Genomic DNA, 26,293 nt, shown 5'->3' on the forward strand with positions numbered 1-26,293 from the left:
ACATAGAACCGTGGACATCTTGTAACTGTTTTAAGAATATTTCAACAGGGAAACCAAAACCAATCACGCTGGTCTTTTGAACAATCAAGCAAGTATTTCCACACAGGTAAAATAGGATTGTGTTATATTGACCAAAAATGGATATAATAAAATAATGGACATATTAAAATATTTTCCTATTTTTCTTATATGAAATAAAATTACAAAATTATTGCATGATATACTGAAACATCATCACAAGAAAGTGCAAGTTTACTTCATAACTCAACTCATAACTTCATAATTTTGCATAACTCAAATGTTAATACATTTCTATAAGTCTGCGTTTCTTAGATGTATTACCATGACTACTCTTGAGGTACATTCCAGTAGAACTTATTCAGAAATAAACTCCTAACCCTACCTTACAGACATTTTACTAACATTTCCCTTTCTTTGCAAAAACATTTCAACTGTTACAGAATAAACTTACTACGTAAAAAAAAATTAGTTTGCATGACTAATGAAAGTGAATTTATTTTGGTCATATCTTTAATTCACAAAAATAAATGAAAAGAATTTCAAAAACCATGGAGACTTAACAACCAGAAACATAATTCCAAATTGACTTTCTAATGTAGGGTATTTATTTTTTTAAGTAACTGAATGTTGGTGTTTTACTTTTTAACTATGTAACTATAAACACAAATTGCGTCATTTTCTCTGCTTTATTTAATTTAAAGCAGTAAATTGAATAATACTCCTTTTCTAACATTGTACCTCCACTGCAGAAGCAACAGTTTCACTGAATATTTAAATGAGATTCATTCCCCTTTTCTGACCTGTTTTTCTATTTGTTGCCATTTCTAGACAATTCTACTGGTGAACATCTGCTATTTTTGCAGGCTTCGTATAATACAAACAGATGTGAGCTTTTATTTAGCTTATATATCAGGAAACAAGCAGCTGTGCTTTATTACACAAGCCACTCAATATTATCTTTGAACAGACAATTCTTTATTCTTTGATTATTAGAAAACATAAGTTCCCAAAGCTACAGCAGATGTCTGCTACACTAAAGGCTCCATTCGAAAACGTAATCTGGAGAGCTGGCCCAGTGGCACAGTGGGTGTTCAGTGCACTCCACCAGCGAGATCCTGGACGCAGGGAGTTTCACTCCCTGGCAGCTTAGACTCTGAGTGCTGAATGGGAACTGCACTCTTGGAGCTCAGCTCAGACCTCACATTACCACAAATTTGCTACTGGTAACTCACAAAATCTCTGCTTAACTTTCCTAAAAGATATTAAAAACTTTCTGTCATCTCACAGTGATTATAATCTCTGTGTTTACCCTCTAATCATAATCGTTCTTTTGGCTTTTCTTTTAATTCCAGCTACCAATATTGGATTAGGTGCACAGCAGAGGGAGGATGGGTGAGCAGGTACTGAAATTGGTTATGAAAGTCCAAAAATATTTAAAAATACACAATTCTTATTTTAACAGTGTAAAAAATTCTTTTGTAGAATGTAATAACCATTTGCTACCAATCTTGTTCTCCTCAGATGTTACCATTGTACAAACAAAAAAATAAATGGATTTGGAAACTGCTGCTCTGTGTAATCAAACACAGACATTGTCCCCTGCCCCCTCCTCCTTTCCCTTTGTCTTTCAGTGGCTTTGTCTTCTTTCTGGATGACTTACACATCAACTAAGTCAAGCAGTTTTATTAGTCAGTATGTCATTAGTGGGGAATGGAAAGGAAGGCTATGACATATTCTTTCTAATACCACTTGAATGTTCTAGATTACTGGGGGAAAAGAAGAGATTAACTTCATGTGATCCCTGAAGTGTAGGATTGCTGTTTAGTTCGTAATTAAGTGTGCAATACAAGAATGAGGACAGAAAGGTTTCTTCCTCTTCCTTCTCCCCTGCTCATGCACACAAAAACAAAGGACAGGCAACATTTGGCTTATTTTGTGGGAGCACGAGGGAATGTATTTATGAAATTGCATTCAGGATTTACAGATGAGGACTGAATCTTTTATAGTTGCATGTAATACTCAAAACTGGGGGACAAAGGGGAAAGGATAGTGAGGGTCCTGACTGAAACCAGATTCAAGAGCGAGGCTCTTGAGAGACAAGCAGAATCAGAGAGCCAAGTGCAGCTTGCCCTTAAAGAAGCAAGATCATGATGCTGTTTACAGCAGTGGATCCCACTGAAAATGCAGCAAGGGCTGTGAGCCACTGACTCGCACAAGTGCAAAAGTGTGTCCCCATTGAGAGAGGAGGAGCTCATACTAGAGCATGCTCTTGATGACTGGCAAGGTCTTCTGGCACCTGGCTCCAAGCTACTCTTGTTTTCTGAGCTCAGCAGGATCCGCATGACTTAAGAGGCAGAGCCTCACACTTCCTGCTGAGCTTAGACTTAGGAACAAGCCACCTCTCACTGCTAGAAGTTTCAGCAGGATGTTGCCTCTGTAACAAGCCAATCTTTTCCATTTGGGATGCCTACAAGAGCTCAGTGGAAGTAGCAGCTGCTCAGCACCATGCCTCCTGAGGGACCTCTGAGCAGATCATGGTCCATCCTTGGGCCATGGCCCATGGCCCAGTAAAAGGAGCAGAGTGATGATGTAAAATTACATACTTCCCACCTCAAGTCTTGCAAGTGTACAGAGGTGAGATACCAGCGTTCTTCATCCCTTCCTACCCACATCAGTTCTGATCAGTAATGATAAAATTGTTTAGCTAATCCATACTCTTTCTTATTGAGACAGCTATTTCTGACAATTAGGTTTCCTCCATGGTGAATAGTTATTGGCTCACTAATAAACAGGACACAGCACCATAATGACTACAGACAGTGAAGATCATACCATGATTTATCAGTTGCCAAAAGCCACTAAATTTCTTACCTTCTTATCGACCCAGAACGTCTGGGCTCACATTCAAACAAAAGTAAAATGCTTATTTACTTGTCTTTGAGGGATGGGCATTTTGATAGATTACTCATATTAAGGTCTGCATCACCTGTCCAGTACAGATTTTTGTCACTGACTCAGCAGCTTTTTATATTACATCTGTAGAATACATGTATCACAGAGTTTTCTCTCATGTAAGAATTCTAGAAAATCCTTAACATAAACACCGTAATTCTCCCACACAGCAAATGATATAAGGAAGGGCAGGACATGGTCTCCAGGAGATCTCAGTTATTATTGATAAAAAATGTATAATACTTTCATTTCATCCCAAAATTAAGTGAAAATGATTTCAAACAGTATATGTCAGTCTATGTCTGCATTTAACTGGGATGAAGAAAAAACCCCCAATAAATTATAATAATTCATTTGATCCTTAGGGTTTTTTCACAGAATCATTAGGATTATAGTTTAAGAGCAGACTTGTGACCTTGTGACTTCAAAATGCAGGTGAAATGGCAGTAGTTATTTCAGAAATATATTGTTGAATGCTGAAGGTAACTATATTGAGCGTCTTTCTTTGTTACATCCTTCACTCATAAAAGCGAAAAAGGGGAATCAATTGAAAATAAAAATCAAAGAATCAGATTAAAAATTTCCAGGAGAAAAATAGCTGTCTTTCATTTTCATGTCATGCCTTCTATAAGAAGAAGAGTTAAAATGATGGTATCTTCTTTACGGAGTTCTATATAAATGTCTTGAACTTGACACACAATATTTTACTAAGCAAATGACACAAACACTCCATGGTAATGATTTATCTCATCTTTAAATGACTATGTTTTCCTACATCATTTCTACAGAGACATTTGCCTGCAATAATAGATATTTCAAAATAGTAAATTCCAATAATCTTTATGTAAAAATAATGCTGATCTTATGCTTCTAATTAGTCAGAGAGCTGGCAACCAGTAAAACACATTTTGTAAAAGGGAGGCACAGTAAACTTAACCTCACACCTCATAAAAAGCTTTGTAGTCATCCCAGTGGTGGCTCTCAGCATCCTGTAAAATGCTTGTAGCACAAACTGTGACGCAGTAGTTCGTAACTTGAAACTGGAGAACGTTGATGAATTCCTGATATTGTTGGACAGGCACTAGGAACAGGGGTCTGTTCAGAGAGAATGATCAAAGAGGCAAAGATTGAAAGGCTGTGCAGTAGGAGGTAACAATCCCCAGTACTGCAAATGGTTTTGATTATTAGGTATCAATCATTCATTTCCTCTCGGTCCTGGAGACTGAACCTAGCATTCACTTTTGAAAAATATCTCATCTTTGTTTCACAAGTTCTTTAAAGATATCTGCTCATCTGTAAATTCTCATTTAACCAAGTCACTGAGAAATATATTACTTCATCCTATTTTCTGAGATAAAAGTACATTTGTCATTCAGTTATTGGGAGATTCAGGGTTGAAGCATAATTGCATCAGCACTGAGTGACAGTACTGAAAGAAAACATAAACACAGAGTTCAGAGATTATTTTTGGTAGGTAAGTACTAAAACTCTTTCATAATACATATAAGTAGAATTATTGAGCAATATTTTGCCTCAGACTTCCCATTCACGAAGATACACTTCATGCAGAACAGAGTAAAACATCAGAGGGAAAGTAGCTCAACAGTGTGTAAAATCCCTTAGAAATCATACATTCCTTGAAAACTGCACTAGTTCAGGTGTCCCTCCCAAAAGGCTGAGCTTCTACTTTTAAATTACATATGGCCAGAAACACATTGACCAATAAAGAGATTCCTAGTATCTTAAGTCAAAATTTCCTAAAAGCACAGCAAATGTAGTTATATTGCCCCCCATATCAAACACTGTCTTAGACTTTACACTACTACTTCATATCTTCTTAATTGTTATTCTGCATGCAATAAAAACCAAATTCTAAAACTACATCGGATGTATTTGTTCACATTTCTGAATACAGACAGTGTAAGGAAAAAGCACAGGAATGTATATTTATACTGTCCTCTAAGATTGCTAAGTGCTAAATCAGATTTTATGGAAATTCAGCTATTGCAAAGGTCAGAAAAGGAAATTAAGGCCTTAGCCCTCTATTTATATGAAAGCAGAGTACATTCAGTTCACTGGACAATCCTATTTACTCAAGCTTAATAAATAAAAAATATTGATCTGCAAATCAAATGCAGATCTTAAACATAAATAATTTGTTTTGTAATGGCTGCTTTAGATTATCAATAGCTTTGATTCAGGCCTTTCCATAAATAGTACACACAGTGCATGTGCTAAAAAATATGATGCAATTTGGAAAACTACTACCATACTGTATCACCAAAATGGAATGAGGTCCTATATTATTTATGTTTGAATTAAACCATTATAAGTAAAAGGGACTCACTTTTTGCTTGTTTCTCTCATTAAATTGCTATACATCGTTAAATGCTGAAAGACATATATCGCTGTGGAAAGGGCAGCATACAAGTCTTGCAGGGGAGCCTTGGAGGGAACGTCTTTGCTTTTCTCCTCTAGTCTTGCCAGGACAGCTGTTGCCACTTTGCTGCAGGCCTCTACAAAGTTTGCTCTAATTTCCTGAAGAGAATCATCTCTGCATGCCAGAGCCAATGGAAGCAATGTGTCAAGTTCTTCCATGATGTCAGAACAAAACTGAGAGAAATAAACGTGGCATCAAGTTATTTGTATTCTGACAGCACTGTTTAATTTATACACACTAGGGTCAGAATCTTGAATAATGAAATTGGCATAAAACAAATATATTAAATCAGCTTTACAAACATTTCATTTTGTTATACAGGGGAGAAACGTTTATCTACAGTAACTGAATTATTATTTCATTCCTTCTTGCTTTAAAGCTTCATAATATATATTGGGGAAAAAAATTAAAACCACCTTATGCTTGTAATGCCTTCATTTTGTTTATTATTTCATTAGATGTACATTCAAAGCATAAGGTTAATTCCTCATAAACAAAGATAATTTTCTAAACTAATTTATTTTGAAAAATATACAAACACATTTCTTAATACTGAATTTGAAAACAGACTTGTCATCGCTTAGTAAATTCATACACTGATCTCTCTAAAATTATCTCCCAAAAGCTTGTGTTATTTTAAGCAAACACTCATTAAAAGCATTCCAAATTTGCTAGAACAATTGCAAAGCTTACTAAATAAAAAAACTTTCAAACACATATTCCCTTAGCAAAACAATTTAATTAATCATCATAAATGACCTTTCAGCCAAATCAAAGAACTCTAATTTGGCCATATTATTGGTTATGCTGATTAGTTAAATGGCACGTCTAAGGATATGAATACAGGAAATCCCTTTATAGCTATGCTTCAAAGCTTTCCGCATTTTCCCATCGAACGACTTGGTGACAGAGCAGATACTAATCAGAATGTTTTAGAACTTTTTGGATGAAAAAAGTAATGCCAGTGAAGTTTAAAAGTTAATTCTTTCAAGTATAGACTATGGGCTATTGTATAAAGCTCTGTTCAGCCTCATATTATAATGCCTCTCACTTTCTTCTTAATTCCATTTATATAAGATATAGAATATTAATGGTACTGTAAGTACTTCAAAGTGTAGATGGCAAACAGCCTTGGCATTCTGTCTCCCCTCAAACTTCAGATCTTTTGATACCTGCCTTAGCAATTCGTTTTGGTTGCTCCTCCTGTTGGACTGCTCCACAGGACTCCCTCATTTGCTGGTTGTTTACAAGACTCATTGCATAGCCTGCAGCTGAAAACTCTTCTTTCTGCTCATGTTGAAGAATTTTAGTTGAAAAATCCTCGATTGCTATTGTTACACAGTGAGCCACAGAAGAAGACAGGTCTTTAAATGCATTTCTCCAGCCAAAATTCAGTAAAATAGGCTGAAATACATATTTATATTAAATCAATCCAAATTCATTATTGAGTGTTATTATTGTCTGAAACTTATACGAACATCCATAATTAAATAAAGGACACCATCACCTTTTGAAATTCATTTTAATAACTTAAAATACAGTCTGATAGCCTTGAAATCATATTAAAAGCAGTATATACACTGAACAAAAATGAACATGCATAACAATATTAAATTTGTCATCAAATTTATAAAAAAACCTGTTTAAACAAGACTGCTTTTTAAAAGCCATGCTTCATCTTTACTTTATATATAATCTTTCATGGAATCTATTTAACAAAGTCAAATACATTTATAACCATTTTCAACAGTTTAACAAGTAATCCAGCAATGGATACCCTGTAATAATTTTAACTGCAAGGTAACAACTGGAAGCTACTAAGCATGAATATTAATGGAAAACATTTAGAGAAGCTGGTTTTAACACAGCCACACCGGATTTCACTTCTCTAGAGCTGGATTTAGCAAAGATTAAAATGTTTAAATAGACATTTCTAGTTTTTAGCCAATGCTGGCTTCTACTATGGTTTACATCAGTTCCCTGCTTTCTATAAACAGAGACTTCTGAAGTTATCTGAAGCATAACAGTTACGAGAAGTAGACACAGTAGGACATCATTACTTTTCCACCAGTCTTGCTTTGTATTGCTCATATGACATACAGCAGACTTAAACCTTACCAGAAGTTGCCAACTGAGAATTGCACCACTGTAAGAGAAATATTTTAATGACGTAAGATGTACAGTAAAGATCCCCACTATGAGGACATAGTAGGAGAAAAGAAAAGACGGATTCCTAACAAGTTGCGGCTATAATACCAAATTGGAAGACAATGAAGGGCTATGAAGTGGAGCCCTTCCACCTTACTCCAGTTTAGAAGTTGCCTCCTCCTTCCTTTCCCCTTCCCCACTCCCAACGCTCAACTCCAGTGAGCACAAGAGGCAGCCCCCACAGAAACCTATTTTTGCAATCCGTCTTTTTAAATTTATTTATTTATTTGATCCTGGGTCAAGTAGAGCTCAATCTTCTCAAAATATTGTTCTTTGTAGCCTATAAGTATAGGAACATTAGTCTCACAAACTGATTCAAAGCACACTTAAAGTCATTTCAGCATTAAAATTGAGCCATTAGGAAATTAAATTCCACTATGGCAAAGTATGAAACTTGTTAGAGCATTTAAGTCCCATAAATTCAACAATAAAAATTTGTTTGGTAGTAAATGGAAGCCAGACTAAAACTTAATCTTGTACGTACATTCTACAAACCATAGTCTTACTACACAGTAGTTTGTTGGCATCAGAGAAACCGGACATCGTGTGAGTACTTATCCCTATAGGAAGCATCATTATGATCAAATGCTAAGAACTTGATAGATTTTTTTAAGATTCTGCTATATTTCAGAATATATTTCATACTGAAGAAAGCTATCATATTTTAGCATTTTTCTACTGCTTTGTTATGAGGTATCTTATACTTCTGACATTAAATCCATTCTGTTATTAAATCTTAAGTAACAACCACTTTTTCACAAATGGCAGAAGATTTTATTCCATCTTCACTGAGACTTTGCACTGAAAATTAATTGCAGTAGCTAAATAATGAAACTATGGCGATAGGTGTTTATAATGAACATGGTGACAGACTACACTGAAGACACAGACAAAAGAAAATCCCCTACAAAGTGTAAGACTCTTTTCATACTCACCTCTTCTACCTGAAGTAACTGTTCAGGAAGCACACTGGTTTCATTTGCTCTAGTTTCTCCTATTAAAAGCTCCCCACTAGCTTTCTTCAGAACTCCTGCACAGTATGATAAAAGGGATCAAAGTTAAGATTAATTCTGTAGAAAAGTCAGCAGCCTACAACACCTTCTGATATATCTATATGAAGCATAAAAAAACCCTCAACAAGATGTAGGGGAATACTAATGTTATGATAAAGTCAAATTCAGGTTATACACAGCTCCTTTTATATAACATGATGAAATCCACATCCCATTGTATTCATATTTTATACAAACGCACATATAATGTGTAAAATATAGTTTCTTTTGTCATTAATTCATTTTTATACTGATTGTGCAGTCACCTGTTCCTAGGGAGAACAGATAACGTTAGAACAGCTGTGTAGAAATTAATTTCTATTCTTTGTTCAATAAATTATATGAATTGCACACTAATGTATTTTTATAGTTTTTACTTATTTGGAAATGCCAATATGATACGAATAAAAAGACAGTTAATTAGTACAGTTATTATAAGCAAAATAATGGCGACAGGAACAAGAGCAAGTGAAGCTCCTTAGGAAGGGCTGGTACAAAGCTCAGTCATAAATCTTGGAGAAATGGGAATATTGCCCCAGTTTTGACAAGGACAAACTAATATCTGGGGTATATATAACTTTCATCAGCATTTCAAGCAATCCAGGAGGTTCCCGAAGTTCACTGATGGTAACTTCCTTCTCCAAGTGATAGAGCAGTCAAAGAGGAGAGGTGTTCTGCTGGACCTTATACTCACCAAAAAGGAGGGGTTTGTTGGGAATGTGAAGGTCAAAGGCAGCCTTGTCTGCAGTGACCACGAGATAGTGGAGTTCAGGATCCCAAGGGCAGGAAGGAAGGTGAAAAGCAAGCTCACAACCCTGGACTTCAGGAGAGCAGACTTCAGCCTCTTCAAAGATCTGCTTGGAAGAGTCTCATGGGATAAGGCCCTCGATGGAAATGGGGCCCAAGAAAGGTGGTTAAGATTCAAGAATCACCTCCTCCAAGCTCAGGAGAGTTGGAAAAAAAATGCCAGGAGGCCTGCATGGATGAACAAGGAGCGCCTAGCCAAACTCATACACAAAATGAAGCCTACAGAGGGTGGAAGCAAGGATGGGTAACCTGGGAGGAATGCAGAAACAATGTCTGAGCATCCAGGGATGAAATTAGGAAGAAAGCTAAAGCCCAAATGCAACTAAATCTGGCCAGGGATGTCAACGACAACAAGAAGGACTTCTACAAGTACACAGGTGACAAAAGGCAGACTAGGGAAAATGTGGGCCCATTGTTCAATGAGATAGGGGATGTGGTTACATAGACATGGAAAAGGCTGAGGTACTGAATGCCTTCTTTGCTTTAGTCTTTACTAGCAAGACCAGCCTTCAGGAATCCCAGATCCCAGAGACCAGGGGTTTGGAGCAAAGAAGACATACCCTTGGTGAAAAAGGATCAGGTCTGGGAATACTTAAGCAAACTGGACATACGTAAGTCCATGGGCACTGACAGGATGCACGCACAAGCGCTGAGGGAGCTGGCAGATGTCATTGCAAGGCCACTCAATAATCTTTGATCAATCATGGCAACTGGGAGAAGTGTCCAAAGACTGGAGGAAAGCAAATGTCGCTCCTATCTTCAAGAGGGGCAAGAAGGAGGACTCAGGGAATCACAGGCCAGTTAACCTCACCTCAGTCCCTGGGAAAGTGATGGAGCAGCTAATCCTGAAAACCATTTCCAGGCACATTACAGACAAAAAATTCATCAGGAGTACTCAGCATGGCTTAACCAAGGGGAAGTCATGCTTCACCAACTTGATAAACTTCTATGAAGAAATGATTGGTCTGGTAGATGAGGGGAGAGCAGTGGGTATTGTCTACGTGGGCTTCAGTAGGGTCTTTGACACTCTCTCCCATAAGGTCCTGTTATGGGAAAAGCTGTAGAGAAGCTCTTGATGTATGGGCTGGATAAGCAGACAGTGAGGTGGGTTGAAAACTGGCTGACTAGTCAGGCCCAGAGCATGGTGATCAGTGGCACAAAGTCTAGTTGGAGGCCAGTAACTAGTGATCTATCTCAGGGGTCAGTACTGGTCCAGTCCTGTTTAACATCTTCCTTAATGATCTGGATGATGGGGCAGAGTGTACCCTCAGCAGTTTGCAGATGACACCAAACTGGGAGGAGTGGCTGGTATACCAGAGTGTCATGCTGCCATCCAGAGAGACCTCAACAGGCTGGAGAAATGGGCATATAAAATTTCAACAAGGAGAAGTGCAAAGTCCTGTACTTGGGGAAGAACAACCCCAGGCACCATTATATGCTTGGGGCCACCCAGCAGGAAAGCAGCTTTGCAGAAAAGGACCAGGGGGTCCAGGTGCACACGAGGTTGAACATGAGCCAGCAATGTGCCCTTGCTCCAAAGAAGGCTAATGGCATCCTGGGCTGCATTAGACAAAGTATTGCCAGCAGGTCAAGGGAGGTGATCCTTCCCCTGTACTCAGCACTGGTGAGGCCACACCTGGAGTACTGTGCCCAGTTCTGGGCTATTCAGTACAAGAGAGACACGGACATACTGGACAGTGTCCAACAAAAGGCTGTGAAGATGATTAAGGGACTGGAGCATCTTACATATCAGGAAAGGCTGAGAGTACTGCAACTACTTGGCCTAGAGAAGAGAAGGCTTGGGGGGGGATCTCATGAATGCATATAAATACCTGAAGGGAAGGTGCAAAGACAGAGCCAGGTTCTTCTCAGTGGTGCTCAGTGACAGGACAAGAGGCAATGGGCACTGATGGAAACACAGGAGGCTCCCTCTGAACATCAGGAAACCCTTTTTACTGTGAGGGTGACTGAGCACTGGAACAGGCTGTCCAGAGAGGCTATGGAGTATCCATCCTTGGAGATACTCTAAAGCTGTCTGGACATGATCCTGGGCAACTGGCTGTACATGACCCTGCTTGAGCAGGGGGGTTGGACCAGATGACCTCCAAAGTCCCTTCCAACCTCAACAATTCTGTGATTCTGTGAGTCTGTGTTTCAAAAGGAATATGAGAATAAAACCAAACAATACACTATTTTAAAAATCTGTCTCCTAGCATAAAGCTGGTAAACAACACAGGTGCAGATATTCCTAATTTAATATAACTCGTGTGAAATTAAAACCAAGAAGTTTTAAATAATTGGGTGCTGTCAAGCATTGTAAAAGACTCTCCTCTAAGCATAAACTTACAGGTCTTCAGTCACCTGAAGCTATTGGTGGTACACACGGCCAAGGTTTAAAGAGCTTTTCTCTTTCTATGAAATACTCAGTATTTGCACATACATAGGATTTCATTTACCCAAAGTGGATTTTATCTTTCCCTTAAACAATTCACCCTCTGAAAATGAACACTCCGCTTTTCATACACCTATACAGCAATCTAAAGCTGCAGGGGTTTTGTGCCTTTTTTTCCCAAGCACTGTTTTTGTTTGCATTTTCAAAAGACGTCAGGGAAAAACAGATTTGAGCTGTGAAAAATGAAAGATAAAATGGTAGAATGTAAAACCAGAAAAGACTAACCAGGTCATCTAGCTCCCTTATCATTCAACATATGTTACAGACAGCACCATAAACTTACTGCTTTTTTCAATATGTTTTAATGTATTTTATGATGAAGTTTCCTACAGTTTTCTTTAGAAATTACTCCAGAATGAAAAAGAAACCCCAACTGACTGGATATTTTCCCTCTTTTCTATTCTGTGCTTTCTACCTTAAATTTGCCTTGTTTTTCCTTGCAATTCTTTTTTATAGATAACATCTGATTCAAACTGTAAGCACAACTGAATATCTATACGTTCGCATTCTTACTGTCACTACTTAGATGAGCTATTTATAATTTTTTATATCAAGACTTTAAAGAAAACCTTTAACATTTACCCTAAAATCCTTGTATATTCGTGGAATTGCTGCCTTACCTGTTAAGACCTCACAGCTGAGATAAACAGGTATCTAGCTGATGGTAGATTCGTGTCTCCAGGACCAGAGGCGAAGAGCCAAATTATGCTTCTGCCAGCATCAGTCATTTTAAAGGTTCCTTCATCTTTAAATTAACAGGTTCTACTAGATCTCCCCACCTCCTTTTCTAACAGCCTGGGCGCTCTTGCCCTATATTCATATACATTTATCTATGTGCATGCAGGCTCACACACATATAAAACCTTTTCTGGTCTTACCAAAGAAGCTCCAAGGTCAAGTCTCCCATCTTTTACTGAGTTCCTTTGTTTTCCCAAATTTTTGCTTTTCCCGTATCTCATCTAGGTAAAGTTGGCCTTAATCTTCTTCAATTTAACCAAGGGCTTTAACCATTTAACCAAGGCAAGCAAGGGCTCCCTTCATGCTTTTCATTGATCATTGCACACTAGCCACAGCCCCCACAAAGCCCCCGCACTTCGGATGCTACCACATCCTTCCTCTCAAACATTGTTTCCACAGAGATATATACCAAATTACCCCCTTCCTGTCCTGCTACTTCTTCACTTGTCTTCTGACTGTCTTGCCCTAATCAGCCAACTCCCCTGGGAAATAAAAGTGCAGCTTTATTTAAGACACTGGTACTGCTGCTGTAGTGAAGCTACTCAGCCCAAATTAGTTTGCCATTGCAGACAGGAAGGCAGGTAATGGGATGGAAGAAGCATCCCTACCTAGACAGCCATAGTTTTCTACACAAATTCTTTGACTCCTTTCTTCTCCCAAATTCCAAACCACAAACTCTGTTTGCACAGATAGACAGAAGTGTATATGATCCTTCTCATATGGCTGCTTAGGGGAGAGAATTTGCAGAAAGAGAGCAGAAAGAAGCATATGTCGTGAAAGAAGATGATGGAGGCTGAAGGAAAATTTCTCAGTTTTTCATACTTGCTCTCTTTTCCAGGGCATATTCTACACCTCCACAGTTCTTGATTATTAGGGAAGATTGGATTAATCACAAATGCTTGCTATATCTTTCTTCAAGCTTATGTTCTACAAATTCGATAAACTGCTCATACTTTGTGTACTTCCTTCAGTTTACCAGCCAGGCAGCTTGAACCATTTTGACAGTAAATATTCAAACCAAGATTATATCAAGTGCTTCACTTAAAATCAAAACTCTTCAGCCAACTTCTCTTACGTATATTAAAATTTGTCTGGGATTATTATTCTCTTTAAAGCAAATCTTTTTCCCTATGTCCCCTTTATCTTCAATGTATTTAATTTTTTCTCCAATTCAGTATTTTTCTGTTTTTGTAATGATGATGACAGTGAGACCTCTTGCATTGTTAATATAATTCTTGTTCTTCCTTATAAGAAGTTCTATTAAATTATTTTTTCTACAGAATTCCACAGCTTTCCTATTTTTTTCATAGGGTCATAAGAACAGTCATTGTGACATCATCTTGCACGGAGCATAGAATAGCAAGGCATCAAGGAAAGCTTTTGTATGACAGCTCACTAACTGTGAATAAGATAAGTAACAGCACCATCAAAGTGGCTTACTAGTTGAATTCAGCCGGCTCAGCCAGAACTTTTATTGAAACTGTACCGGAAAGAATACATCTTGCAGAAATGGGAAATACCACTCCCCCACAAATATAAATAAGCAGAAGAAACAAAAAATATTTGATTAGCTGTAGATTAAAACACCTCCTGCTTTCCATCTTCAATAATGGACTTTTTATTTGTTGTACTATACAGAGCAAACTGTAATAATACAAATACAGAAAACGTACATCTGAAATCAAACTCCCTCCTAGTGTAAATTCCATCTTCACTTCGGATTGATCTGCTGAAGCTATATATTTCTTAAAGAACCTACGTGAATGTCTTGCTTTGAGACCAAAGCAAAAATCACACCCGTCTTTCTTGAATCTTTACAACTTCAAAGTCTATTAAGAGGAGGCACCTCATAAATTTGATTCCACACTCCTTTTATTACACTTTCCAGAAATTGATATAGAGTAAAGGATTTCTTCTTATTCTGTGAAGGCAAGACCTTTGCAAATCTTCCCAGTCCCCTGAGGCAAAGCTTGTAAACCTAAGGGCTTGACAACTTTGCCCATAATGTTTTCAAAGAGCTCCACTGGAAAAAGCTTTTCTTGGTACTCATTATCTGATCTGTCCAAAGTTCACCTTGCTCACTGGAATGGAAAAAAAAAAAGTGAGAGACAGATGAAAGTACGTTAGATGTTTTTGATTTTTTTAAAGTCTCAACAAGAGGCTTCTGAAAAGCCAGAGGGAAGAGAAATCTACCTTAAAGATGGGAAGAGAATGCAGTTTTGCAGGATTCTAAACCAAAATCTCCTGCTTAACCCTTGACTGCAGCTGAATGTTCCAGATTTCTTCAAAGAGAACAACCCCTGTGATGCTGCATGTACTAGGTATGTCAGAACATCTCAGAAATTTCAACTGAATGTAAATAGAGAAGTAGACTATCTCATCACAGTAGGCATGACAAGATACCTGCAGAAGAAAGGGTTAAATGTCTAGTCAAGAAAAAATAGAAGGTGGTTACTCCTTTAATTTTCTGAAACCTATTGCTTGTAGTTGAATGAAGCGAGGTTATGCAACACTGAGAATAAATGTTCTGTAAATGTCAGAAAAAATATGGATACCTTTCCGCAGAAAGGTAGAGTAGCAGTCTTGTCCAGATGCCACACTAAAGGTCAGGGATAGAACAAAACCACATCATCATTTTTTTGTCCAAGAACTTTTAATGATTTTCTCCTTTTATTTGATTTAAGAGAAAACTTGAACACTACACTGGTAGTAGATAAAATGTGTATTTAGACTACCTTTTTTTTTAATTGTGCCTTGATAACACAAATATAATTTGAAAACAAGCACAAAACTTGGCACGTACATACTGCTCATTGAGGAATACATGCTAAGTTAGGCCTGGTAAAGGAAAGTCAAAAAATAAAATCAGGAAGAACTGGATGGAGAATAGTGAAAAGAAGTTAGAGTGGAAAATACAGTTCATAGATTTTTTTTCAATCTATGCAAAACAATTTGGGAAAATGAAGATTCTGAATATATTCCAGAAGATGCCGGATACAGAACTCTCAAAGTGAACTCAGACGACTATCCATATCACCTAAAAAAACTCTCTACATCCATCTCCCTACAGAGTTCACTCTGGTTCACTGTTTCCTTTGGTGCTATTGTCTGCCATGGGGTTACCATCAGAGAACACTGGTAGGCAGTACTTCCCTCTAACATCTATTTTCAACCACCTAAATTGGTCTTCATAGGATTCCATTGTGCACACTGCAAAGAAACTTGTCTTGTTGCCAGCTAGAACTGTGAACTACATGTCTTTCTTTTCTTCACTGTTCTTTTTTTGGTTCACAAGCAACCTCCTACCAAAAGCAGAATCCGCAGAAGAGACTACATCCAAGCGATAATGCAATGAAAAAGTATGAAGAGAAGCCCAGGTGGCCACCTTGCAAATTTCCAATGTGGAAGCCTTCGACCTCTCCGCCCAAGAAGCAGCTATAGTCCTAGTGTAATGAGCTTTACAAACCCTGGGAGCCTCTTTACCCTTAACTACATACGCCTCCCTAATACAATCCCTTAACCATCTAGCTAAGGAACTCTTAGAAGCCATTTGACCCCTCTTAAGACCCCCTAAGAGTACAAACAATCTGTCAGAAGATATGAAATCTTTGATTCTTCTGTGATAAACCCTAAGTGTTCTTCTTACATCCAATTTATGCAGCCATTGCTCTTTGTCATCGCTGGGTTTAGGGAAAAATGAGGGCCAAGAAACCGTCTGGTTTAGTTAAAACTCAGAAGCCATCTTTGGGACAAAAAAAAATTTAAAAAGAGGAACCATCCAAAGAACTACTTTGTTTCTGATGGAACTTTACACATGTTCTATATATCAAGATTGAAGTACTATGGGATATGCTGAGCAAAAATCAACTAAAACTGCCATTGAAACAGCTATACACATAAACGCAACACTTGACACAAGCACATGAAAAATCATTATTTTTGTTGCATCTCTGCGTGAGTTACATAGATAAAAAGGCTCCCATGAATACTAAAAGCAACCAAAAAGAAACGGAAGCAAGTGCAAGGTTCCAATCTAAGTGATGCCTAGGGAAACTTTAGCTCACTTGGATATTAGCCTACCTTTTATGAATTGGCCAGCTTCCCTTAATTTACCAGCAGTACTACTTGCAGAGGACTGATACTTCAGATATGCCTCTGCTGCAGTGACTGCAGGGTGGTTTGGATATACCCAACCTAGCTTTAAACCAGTGAGAGAGAGGACAGGTAACTGTCTAGCAACAGCAGCACACGGTTCAATCTGGGCTAATTCGCTCTGCTGCTTAGGTTGGTTCTGCAGCTTGTGCTGCATTGTAAACCTGATACTGGTACCTGAGTTAATTTAAAGCTGCTTTGGACAGATCTGGACTCTATAATCTGTTAAATTACACAAGATTTCTACTGAGAAGGCTTCTAAATAAGTACAGAAGATGGCCATTATATTTTCTAGTCAGATATTATAATGTGTTCTGATGAAAATAAAGCAAGGATTCTAATAAATCCTTTTTACCAAAACTCAGCCTTCATTAGTGGAAAAAATAAGATTGTCAGCCCAAAATAGGACATTAACAGAGAAAATCTTAAATCCCTTTTGGTACTTAACAGAACCTGGAACTACTGGGAACATAGCTCTCATTCTCCCATATCAAATCATCTTTCACTCCATCACTACAACTGAGATTTCTGACAATATGAAGTGAAAATAACACCAATGAACCCTTCTTCTAGCCAGACTTTTTAAAAAATTTCTCTGGCCATGCCTTCTCTTCAGGAATTCTCATGAAACTGATATAACTAAGCAAAGTTTTGTGAATAAATCCACCTGATCAGAACAGCAACGCTAAAAACAAAGGTATGTCTGATGACTTCACTAACATCACCTGTAAAAGATTTACTTTCACCTGTGTTTTGGGGTAAAAGTGATTTTATGTTTTCTTTAGAACAGGCCTTCTACCCAGAAGACTGTGCCCTACAACACGATCTAGTAATATTCCCCATTCAGATTTGATTAAGTAGAGGTACCATTTAAGAATCTACTTGCTATAGACACGATTAATCTAAAAGAATATTCCTCAAAGAAGGTGGTTTAACACACTTTTGAGGAACAGTTCTGAATGTAATTAAGCTTGGAGAAATGCCTGCAGGATAAAGTCCTAAATACACTTCCTGGAAAGTAAAATATTTCTTGTTAACGTTGCAATCATTAAGTTCTCTGAAGTATTGGAGATCACATGTCGTAGAGTTTAGTTAGTTAAACATGTCAAATAAATTTCCCGTTCAAGAGTTTTTCAATTTTTTTACACTTTAGCACAGAATATACAAATAAAAGGAACACTTAAAATTACCCTTACTGAATGTATATCCTATCCTCCACATTACCCCTAAGAGAAGTTTACTGTAACACCTCTTTTAGGATCAAGGCCATAAAAAGTAAAACATAGTGTATAATAGCTTAACATTTCTTGAGAACTAGTAAAACTGAAAGATTAAAGGAGGCAGAAATACATTGAAACCAATAACAAAAATGGAACCTGGATGCAAATTTTATTTGAGCTTTGATGTATATTCTAAAAATACATAGGTTAACCTGTATTTCTTTATTTCAGAGTGTCAGTATTTCAGATGAAGAATCCATCAACAAAATGTGTGCCTCAGAACTCTTATTTAATCTTTTTTTTTTAATTTTTTATCAATTTAGCATTCCAAGACCACATTCCCAAAACACCTTTCTTCTCCGCCTGCAGCTTGACTACAGAGATATCGAATATTTGACTCCACCTATCCTCTCTCCCTAAGCAGCCTGGCCTCATTTCTGGTCTGATCCTTTCCTGCAATATAATCAAAGCTCTTGAAACCACTTGCTCTCTGGTGACCTGGAATCCCTCTACTGGCAGAAGTAGCAGAGTAGAAGAACATTTATGAGCATACTGTGACCTGGACGGTGTTATTCACCTGAATTTTCAGGATTTCAGGTTCTCCTCATATGACATGAATGCAATTAGATGAAAAAGAGCGTGAGCTTGGAATCTAAAGCAAATGGAAACTTGAGGCTTGATTGTGAAGCAGTTTACTTTCTGATGTAGAGCCTACTTCTATAAAATACCCACTGGAGCCAGTGGGATAAGCGTGATAGTAAACACAGTACATATTAGTAAGCGTTTATGAGATCTATAGGTTAAAGCAGGACTATATACTAAAACATTTAGTTGCACGTATACTAAGATCAATTAGTTGTTCAAGTCAGTGTTTTTCTCTCTTGAAAAAGGCAGCTTTCAAAGAAAAGCTCAGAAATAGTCACAGTTTCAAAGAATTCAGACTCCATGTATTGTTTTGTCCTATATGAAACACAGGATTTTACAGATAACTCAATAGGAGATACTATGTTACAGTGTGTGATAAGTTTTTCATGATGATTCTCCATCAATAACTAGTGTACCTCACATCTTTACACACAACTATCAGTTCTTTTCCACAAGTCGTTGTGCTCAAATGTAAATCGCATATTTCAAAAAGATTTTCAGTGGATATGGTAACAAACTTGTTTATAAAATATGATTACATAGATTAGGCAATTAATGTTGAAAATCATACAAAATTGTCCTTTTGCACAAAGTAGAATCAATAAATAAGGAAAAGCATTCATTACCTTGAACATTCTTACTCCTCTCCGTAAATGAAGGCACCAACAGAATTTCTGCAGAGAGCTCTTCAATTTTTTCTTCCATTAATAAAAAGAGTTTGATAAGTTGAGAAAGACATTTGAGTTGATACAATGTTAAGCAGAAGTTCCTTCCTTTTTTTTGGTATTCCTGGGAGGCTGTTCAAGTAAAATCATAAAATACCTTTTATTATTGCTTAAAAAATGGTCCTGCAAAACCGATTATGTAAGGAAGTCTAATATATCAAGTAATTTCATTTTTGTCATAGCATAATGTATCTTTTCCTCATTATAAAATACTGTTACATGAGTTCTTCCTAAATCTTTGGCATTTCTCAACTATGTGGGAAGTTACAACTGAATTCCAGGTTTTGTTATTCATTAACTAGGATTTTTTCCAAGCAATAGATCTACTCAGAAACCTTCTCACCCATGTTTTACAGAAAAACCACTGTGTTGCAAAAACTGATTGAACAAAAGGAAAAAAACACGTCATTACTATTTTTTAATGGTTTGGGACATCACATCACTACACTGTCACTCTGCAAGTCACCTTGTCTGTTTAACAATCTGCTAGCACAATACAGTTGATGAATATGACATTTGAGTGAAAAGAAACATCAATCTAACACTCCACAACTTTAAATATGTGGGGTTTGAAAACAAGTGAGACTGTCAGTGAACAAATATCAGCAAGTATTATACCTATAAGCATTTGGTATTTAAAAGATGAAACTGAACATTTTATTTTGAAAGGTTAACACTTGTAATCATAACATATAATCATGTCACATCAACCAGGGAACTCTGATTTGAGCACAGTCAGACTTAAAAAGACTGTGAGCTGTTTCCAATTCAGTATTACCAAGCCACATGGTTTTAAGTATTTTAATTTTATAACTTCTTTAAATGTAACAAATTTGCACTTCTATGCAAATTGCGGTGAGCTGATACTATGTTCCTATGCAGTTCTGTTGCAGATGTAACATCAGCAGAACAGTTTATGTAGAAAGTGTCAGAATGAGAGCCAGAGTAGTTTGAAAGGGAAACTCGGAAAGACAAAAACAAATAGAAATTGATTGAAATGTACCTTTATGTGTCAAAACTCTCTTACCTTTGCAATTTTGAAGTACTCAGTACCTCCCTTTTTCCACAAAGTTCCTACATATTTTTTTAGGTATTCACAAATCACTTTTAAATAGACATAGATCTAAGTAGCAGAGCTGAGCTCTGAATACAAATTCCCTAATTTGCTACTCCAGTTTTGCAGCCTGAGAGATTGAACTGTGAGTTTTGCATCCACATCTGAATTTCCTCAAAGTTCCAAACAGATGTAGTCATGCTAGTCCCTTGCATTTCTAAGAATGGCAAAAGAAAGCGTTATGCGTAATTGCCCCTGTTAGTGCCTTTCCTCTCTGAATAACAAGTAAATAATATCTGTATCACTGGATTTCCAATTTTAAGTCTTAAACTTCCAAAAAAAGACATTCTGGTATTCAGAGATTTTTTTTCCTTTACCTGAAAACTAGATAATATAAACTGAGTTTAACTGGCATGAAATGACAGCCTGAGTCTGCAGACAGCCAGAAATAACAGATCCAAGATGTAAGAACCACAAATCACATCATAAAAATCAATGGAATGTTAGTTCTGTCTCCTATAATTTGAAAACTTTGTGATGCTCTTGCCCCCTCTCTTAAGGAACAAAGAAACCTTCCAATTGTTTGATCGCCCCAAGCAATATTGTACTCAGTAGACTGAAAGGAAGTGGACCTAGAAGCCAAAGGTATACCACAGTAATGTTGGAATATATTACCAAACTCAGAAAAAAAGTTAAAACTTTTATTTTTACTTTCAATGACCATTCAAAGTTCATTTCAGCTGGAAGGCAAAGATAGTAAGTTCAAAGAGCCCTCTTTTTTCATGCCATTAAGAAGTCGAAAGAACACTTTAATATATGACAAAGCATATTATCGTATATGCAACTGAACACTTACATAATCATCAGAGCAAAAGCTTACTATTTAGTATTACATACGTTCTACAAATGTCTAGAAAAGCCCTTCAGACTTTTAGGTTTTGAAGTATAGACAAACTTCTAGATGCTTGAAGGTAGTGAAGAATATTGGGTTAATTTCATGGCTGACATAAAACTTTGATACAAAATTAAGAAATAAATTGAGATCAGCGTAGAGGAAATTCTGTCTTTGATAAAAAGGCACAAACATAAGCCCCTTCATCTGATAAGCAGCCAGCCCTCACAGTCAAGAGGAAAGGAGGTAAGAGAACAGTGGTTTAAGTGCACTCATGAAGGCCTGAAGCACGAACTTGAAACCCCTCTAATCAGGTTTGGAACTCATCAGAAACCTATAAACTATGGGCAGTGAGAACATGGTAATCCAATTCAACATAAAGTGATGTGCAAACCCCTGCGACCAGAAGGTGGTCAAGATAAAGGCATTAGAAAACAGAAAGGAAAGATGAGATCACCATGTAACAAGTATTATCTTCCTAGAATTGCTGACACTAGGGGAAGCAGGCTAAACAATCATCTTGCATCAAAGCTGTAAGGCAGAGAATGCATCACACGACCCAGATCCTAAGACTTCTCTGGAAGGAGAAAAAGAACCAACCAACTAAATAAACAAACAAACACCTATATGGGATTTATAGAGAGCTCCATATACTACGGGTAACCCATTCTTAAATTTCCTTTTGTCCTCTTTTAGGCTTTGTTGTGATAAAGAAAATGTAATGTGACTTACATTTGACATGAAAGTATACCAAAGATCCAGATGTCACAGAGACTCACACATCACTTACACAAGCTTTTTGTTACAACACTATGGATGGGTCAAGCCACGTACTCTCACATCAGCAATCAGCACAAATCATGCCGACGTGTCATTGAACCTGGCTATCAACCAAAATTGATGGTAACAATGCAATAGGTATTTGAAAGGACAAGTGCTGGCCCAGTAACAGCTCTCAACTGCTGACCCGCACAGCTCACATAAAGTTACGTGTTATTTTGCACAGCTCACAGGATTTTAAGGCTCTTGACTCATGGCAGTAATCTTTGAACTACTCACCTGAGTTATCCAGAACCATCACTACAAGGCACTTTTCCATCTCATTTTACTCATACAGAAACCATCAGTCTTACTGAAGAGTCCAGTCTCTACAACTGCAGAAGCATAAGCATGCCAGAAACACAGACACAGACTGATTCTTATGTAAGATTGGTGCTATTTCTTGTGGGTTTGGATTAAAAAAGCATATTATTGGATAGCCCAACTTTTGGAAGAAGTTAGCTTGAACCTCAACTCTGCTTATATCATCCACAGCAATTTGGAAGAACTGGACAGCAGGAACCACCAGAAGTTAATTTCCTTTCACATATGGTCATTTCCACGTCCACAGTTTTATTGTCCCCCAGCAATGACAACTCATTTATTTAGTGCCTGATGGCCAAATAGCACGCACACGCCTGAGTATCCCAAGTTTGATTGAAAGATCTTATATACAACCCAGAATGTCAAGTTTCAGAATACTGATGGCAGCATTCAACTTTGAACACCACTAACCAGGCTGCTTGAATGAGCACATCATAGTCCATTTTTTTAGCAGAGGGGAATGAAAAGGCATTTCTTCTCAGACATCCATCTGATTGGACAACCACAGAACAGAAACATTTAAGAACCATGTAACAGCAAACAGTTAAGCAGCCAATGCGATACCATAGAGAAAATGTGGAAACAGATTTATAAGTCTTGTAGAAGACTGTCATGAAGAGTACAGGCCTCCATGTGGACAGATGTGAATAGACATGAGGTTTCACTGTGATATTACATGTTCAACCAAGTCTTAGTGTCATGAACCTGTCTGGAGGAAAATCAGCCTTACTCACAGAGTAGTCTATGAAAAAAAACTGAAAAAGTTAATGAATGGATCATGACTTATGATGTTAGGTCAGAGAACTCGCATAACTCATTTACCCAGGTGACATTGTACAGAAAGAGAGACATCCCTCTGTGATGAAAATGGTCTAAAGCTGTTGACAGCACCCATGCCAATTCGCAGAGGACCACGCACAGGGTGACCAGAAGTACGTGAAGCTGATCTCCACTAGCCACAAATCAGAGTTAGCAATGGCATTCCAGCCTAATTGCAGAACAGAAGGAAGCACGTAGTAAGTTACATGGCACAAACCAATTTCCTTCCTGAACTGCCTGCAGTTTGCTACTATCATTCTTCTAAATTTGATTTTTTCTGCATGTCTGAGTTTAATTCATGTAGTCCTTGTACAAGGAAATAGCTGCAGCACAATCTTTAGCTACAGGCATACAGCAACAGGACCTCCGTAGTGTCTCCTAACAACAGGACACGTTGACCTCCTGTTAAAGCACTACCTTGTGAGAAGAATTTCTGAAAAGGGACAGAAGGGCTGGTACAGAGGCTACAGAGAGGCAAAGTGGATCATACAGACATTCCCAATGTGCTAATGAGCCAATTTTGCAAATATTGCTCTACATAGAGGTGAGGTCAGGAGCAAAGCAAATAGCGTAAGAAAAGGTTCTGAGCTCCTGAACATAGCTTCAGGTTTCCTTCTGTGCAGAACAAGAATCACAAAAATACTGCTGTACAAAACCATTGCCTATACTTATGATTTCTGAACTGCTCTGGAGGCCAAATCTGCCAGCATAAAAATCCTAAACCAGTATGATGAGCTATCTTTAGGCACAAGAAAAAAGATCCCAACCAAGCACAGTGTCAGGGAGCACCAAAGGCAGGCTGCTCTCTGAGGGACAGAGAGTAGAGCATGATAATATGGCCATCAGGACAGGTTCCTCGCCAGCCAGGGCCCTATCCTGCAGTCCCTAAGCAAGGCAAGCAGGGCAGACCCAGAGATGATAGTCAGGTTTCAGCTGAGGGTCGAGATCATCAGCCAAGTTCATGGTGATGACACAAATTTGAGGTCAAGCCAGAAGTTAATTCACAGCTTGGAGTCAGGATCAGGTCTGGTGAAGGTAACCAAGAGTCAGACACAGTTCAGTGATCATTAGGCAGGACCATGGTGATAAGGCAGGTTCAAGCTCAAGCCAGGAAGCCTGAATCAATGGGGTGCATGGCCAGTCACAGACATGGCTCTGGTGGAGATGGACACCACAACAGCTGTGATGTAGCTCAAGCAGGGACTGAAGACCCAGGACTCAGCTGAAATAGGTCTCTTGGGCAGGCTGTGGTGGAGGCCCCAGAAGAGGCTGGTCAGGGCCATTAAGGCCCATTAGTGCACCCAGGCCTTTGTTGCATAGCCTTTAAGGAGCTTCAGTCTTCAGACTAAAACCATAGAAGAAAGGTCATTTCTGCTTCACCAAGGATAGCATGATTATTTTGCTAAGAGGAAAGAAGAGAAAGTACTTTAGGCTTCTGCTGTCTAGACTGTGGTCCTTTCTGGGCAGTAGAGGGGAGAAGAGGTGAAGAAGACAAAGATTTTACTTGAATGAACTTGAACCTGCACTGCATTTTTTTAGAGTAAGTAAATAAATCTTGATGGTTCATTACATGAAACTGGAAGGAAGCAAAGGAATAAGCTCAAAACTTTAATCCTCTTAACATCCCTACATTTAGAAAATCTCTACTATTGACTTCCTATGACATAGACACAAAGGGGGCATAAAGGGTACTTCATTTCCTCTGGCGTGCTGATTTACCATCCCAACCATCAAATGACAGGCAGCAGGAGTCTGCCACCCAAACATGGTGACTCTTAGAGAGCTTTGCTTATAGAAAAAGAAGCCCCAGGCAAAACTAATATTGAATGTCTATCAAATTGTGCAAGGTTTGCCAGACTATGCTGGTGCTAAGGTAGCTGATGCAGTCATACAGCACCAGAGAAACTGGGGGCGCTTATTCTCAAGTTTGGCCTTTCACTTTAGCAGAGTGGACTGAAGCTGAAGAAATTTTCCTAAGATCTAAAGGGCATGCCACACTTGAAGAATGAAGCAGTCCATCTTACCAGAGACCATTTAGCTGGTTCTGTCTGGACAGAAGCATACTATTAGTCTTCAGGAGGTCAGAATGAGCACTCTGACCCAGGTGATCAACCATCCTGCTAAACTAGGGGTTAGAGACGGACTACACTAGACCTCAAGTTTCTGTTCAGATCTCATCCAAGCCTCATGACATCAAAAAAGTGACAAAGTCCTTTCCAAAGCAGCAGGAAAGCCTCAAATGGTGGCAAGTCTAAGGATGAAATATGGCCATGGTAGACATTACACACCTGAGGAGAGGCCCTGAGTGAAGGCATCAATGCCACAGCCATAAGTAATAAAAGCTATTCACTGGTGGGGGAGGTGGGGGGGAAGGCCTGGTAATAAAAAATGTAAAAATACATGAAACAAGCAGAATACTCCAGGTCTCAAATCCTCCAAATTAAGATGGTGTTAGGTTATGATAAACATCCATCAATAATAAAGCACAAAACAAGTTTGATCTACTTTTTTATACAGCCTTTCAAAACAATCTAAGCTTCTGTTCTATCCTTGCCTATTATGCAACCTAAATACTAATTTAGTTCTCAAAATTCTCATAAAGGTGTTCTAATATCTTAACATAAAATCCATGGGTCTTGCATTCATTAACATACAATTAATCGAGGTTCTTAGGTACATTTAAGCCAATACAGTTCTACCATCCATATGGAAAAACTTTTCAGTTGCATTTTCAAATGTTCTAAACCCAAATGAGTTTACTCAGCTGTTGTATAATTTAGAACAGAAGATCCACTCTAACCCAGGTTATGGGTCGTCGTCCCCTATGCTAATTTGCTGAAACACTCAAAACCTTAAATTCTTGCAACATCATCCCACAATTTATTGCTTTTCTCCCTCCTTCCTCAGACTGGAAAATTCTTTTGCAATTGGAGGAGCTATACAGAAAAGATTACGAAAGAACGTAGATAGAAA

General features: G+C 38.0%; 1 protein-coding gene across 11 annotated transcripts in view; it reads right to left on the reverse strand.

The window, feature by feature from the left end:
- KIAA0825 (KIAA0825 ortholog) overlaps nt 1-26,293 on the reverse strand; it is a 252,235-nt gene that overhangs the window by 156,670 nt on the left and 69,272 nt on the right. For all 11 annotated transcript variants that reach the window (XM_072860780.1, XM_072860782.1, XM_072860772.1 and 8 more), the window contains 5 exons: nt 19,314-19,484; nt 8,557-8,651; nt 6,590-6,817; nt 5,321-5,586; nt 3,918-4,068 (listed from right to left, as the gene is read on the reverse strand). In XM_072860780.1, the coding sequence (XP_072716881.1) occupies nt 3,918-4,068; nt 5,321-5,586; nt 6,590-6,817; nt 8,557-8,651; nt 19,314-19,484 (911 nt within the window). The remainder of the gene's footprint in view (nt 1-3,917; nt 4,069-5,320; nt 5,587-6,589; nt 6,818-8,556; nt 8,652-19,313; nt 19,485-26,293) is intronic.

Source organism: Ciconia boyciana, chromosome 4 (assembly GCF_034638445.1).
Source record: "Ciconia boyciana chromosome 4, ASM3463844v1, whole genome shotgun sequence".
Taxonomy (NCBI): Eukaryota; Metazoa; Chordata; class Aves; order Ciconiiformes; family Ciconiidae; genus Ciconia; species Ciconia boyciana.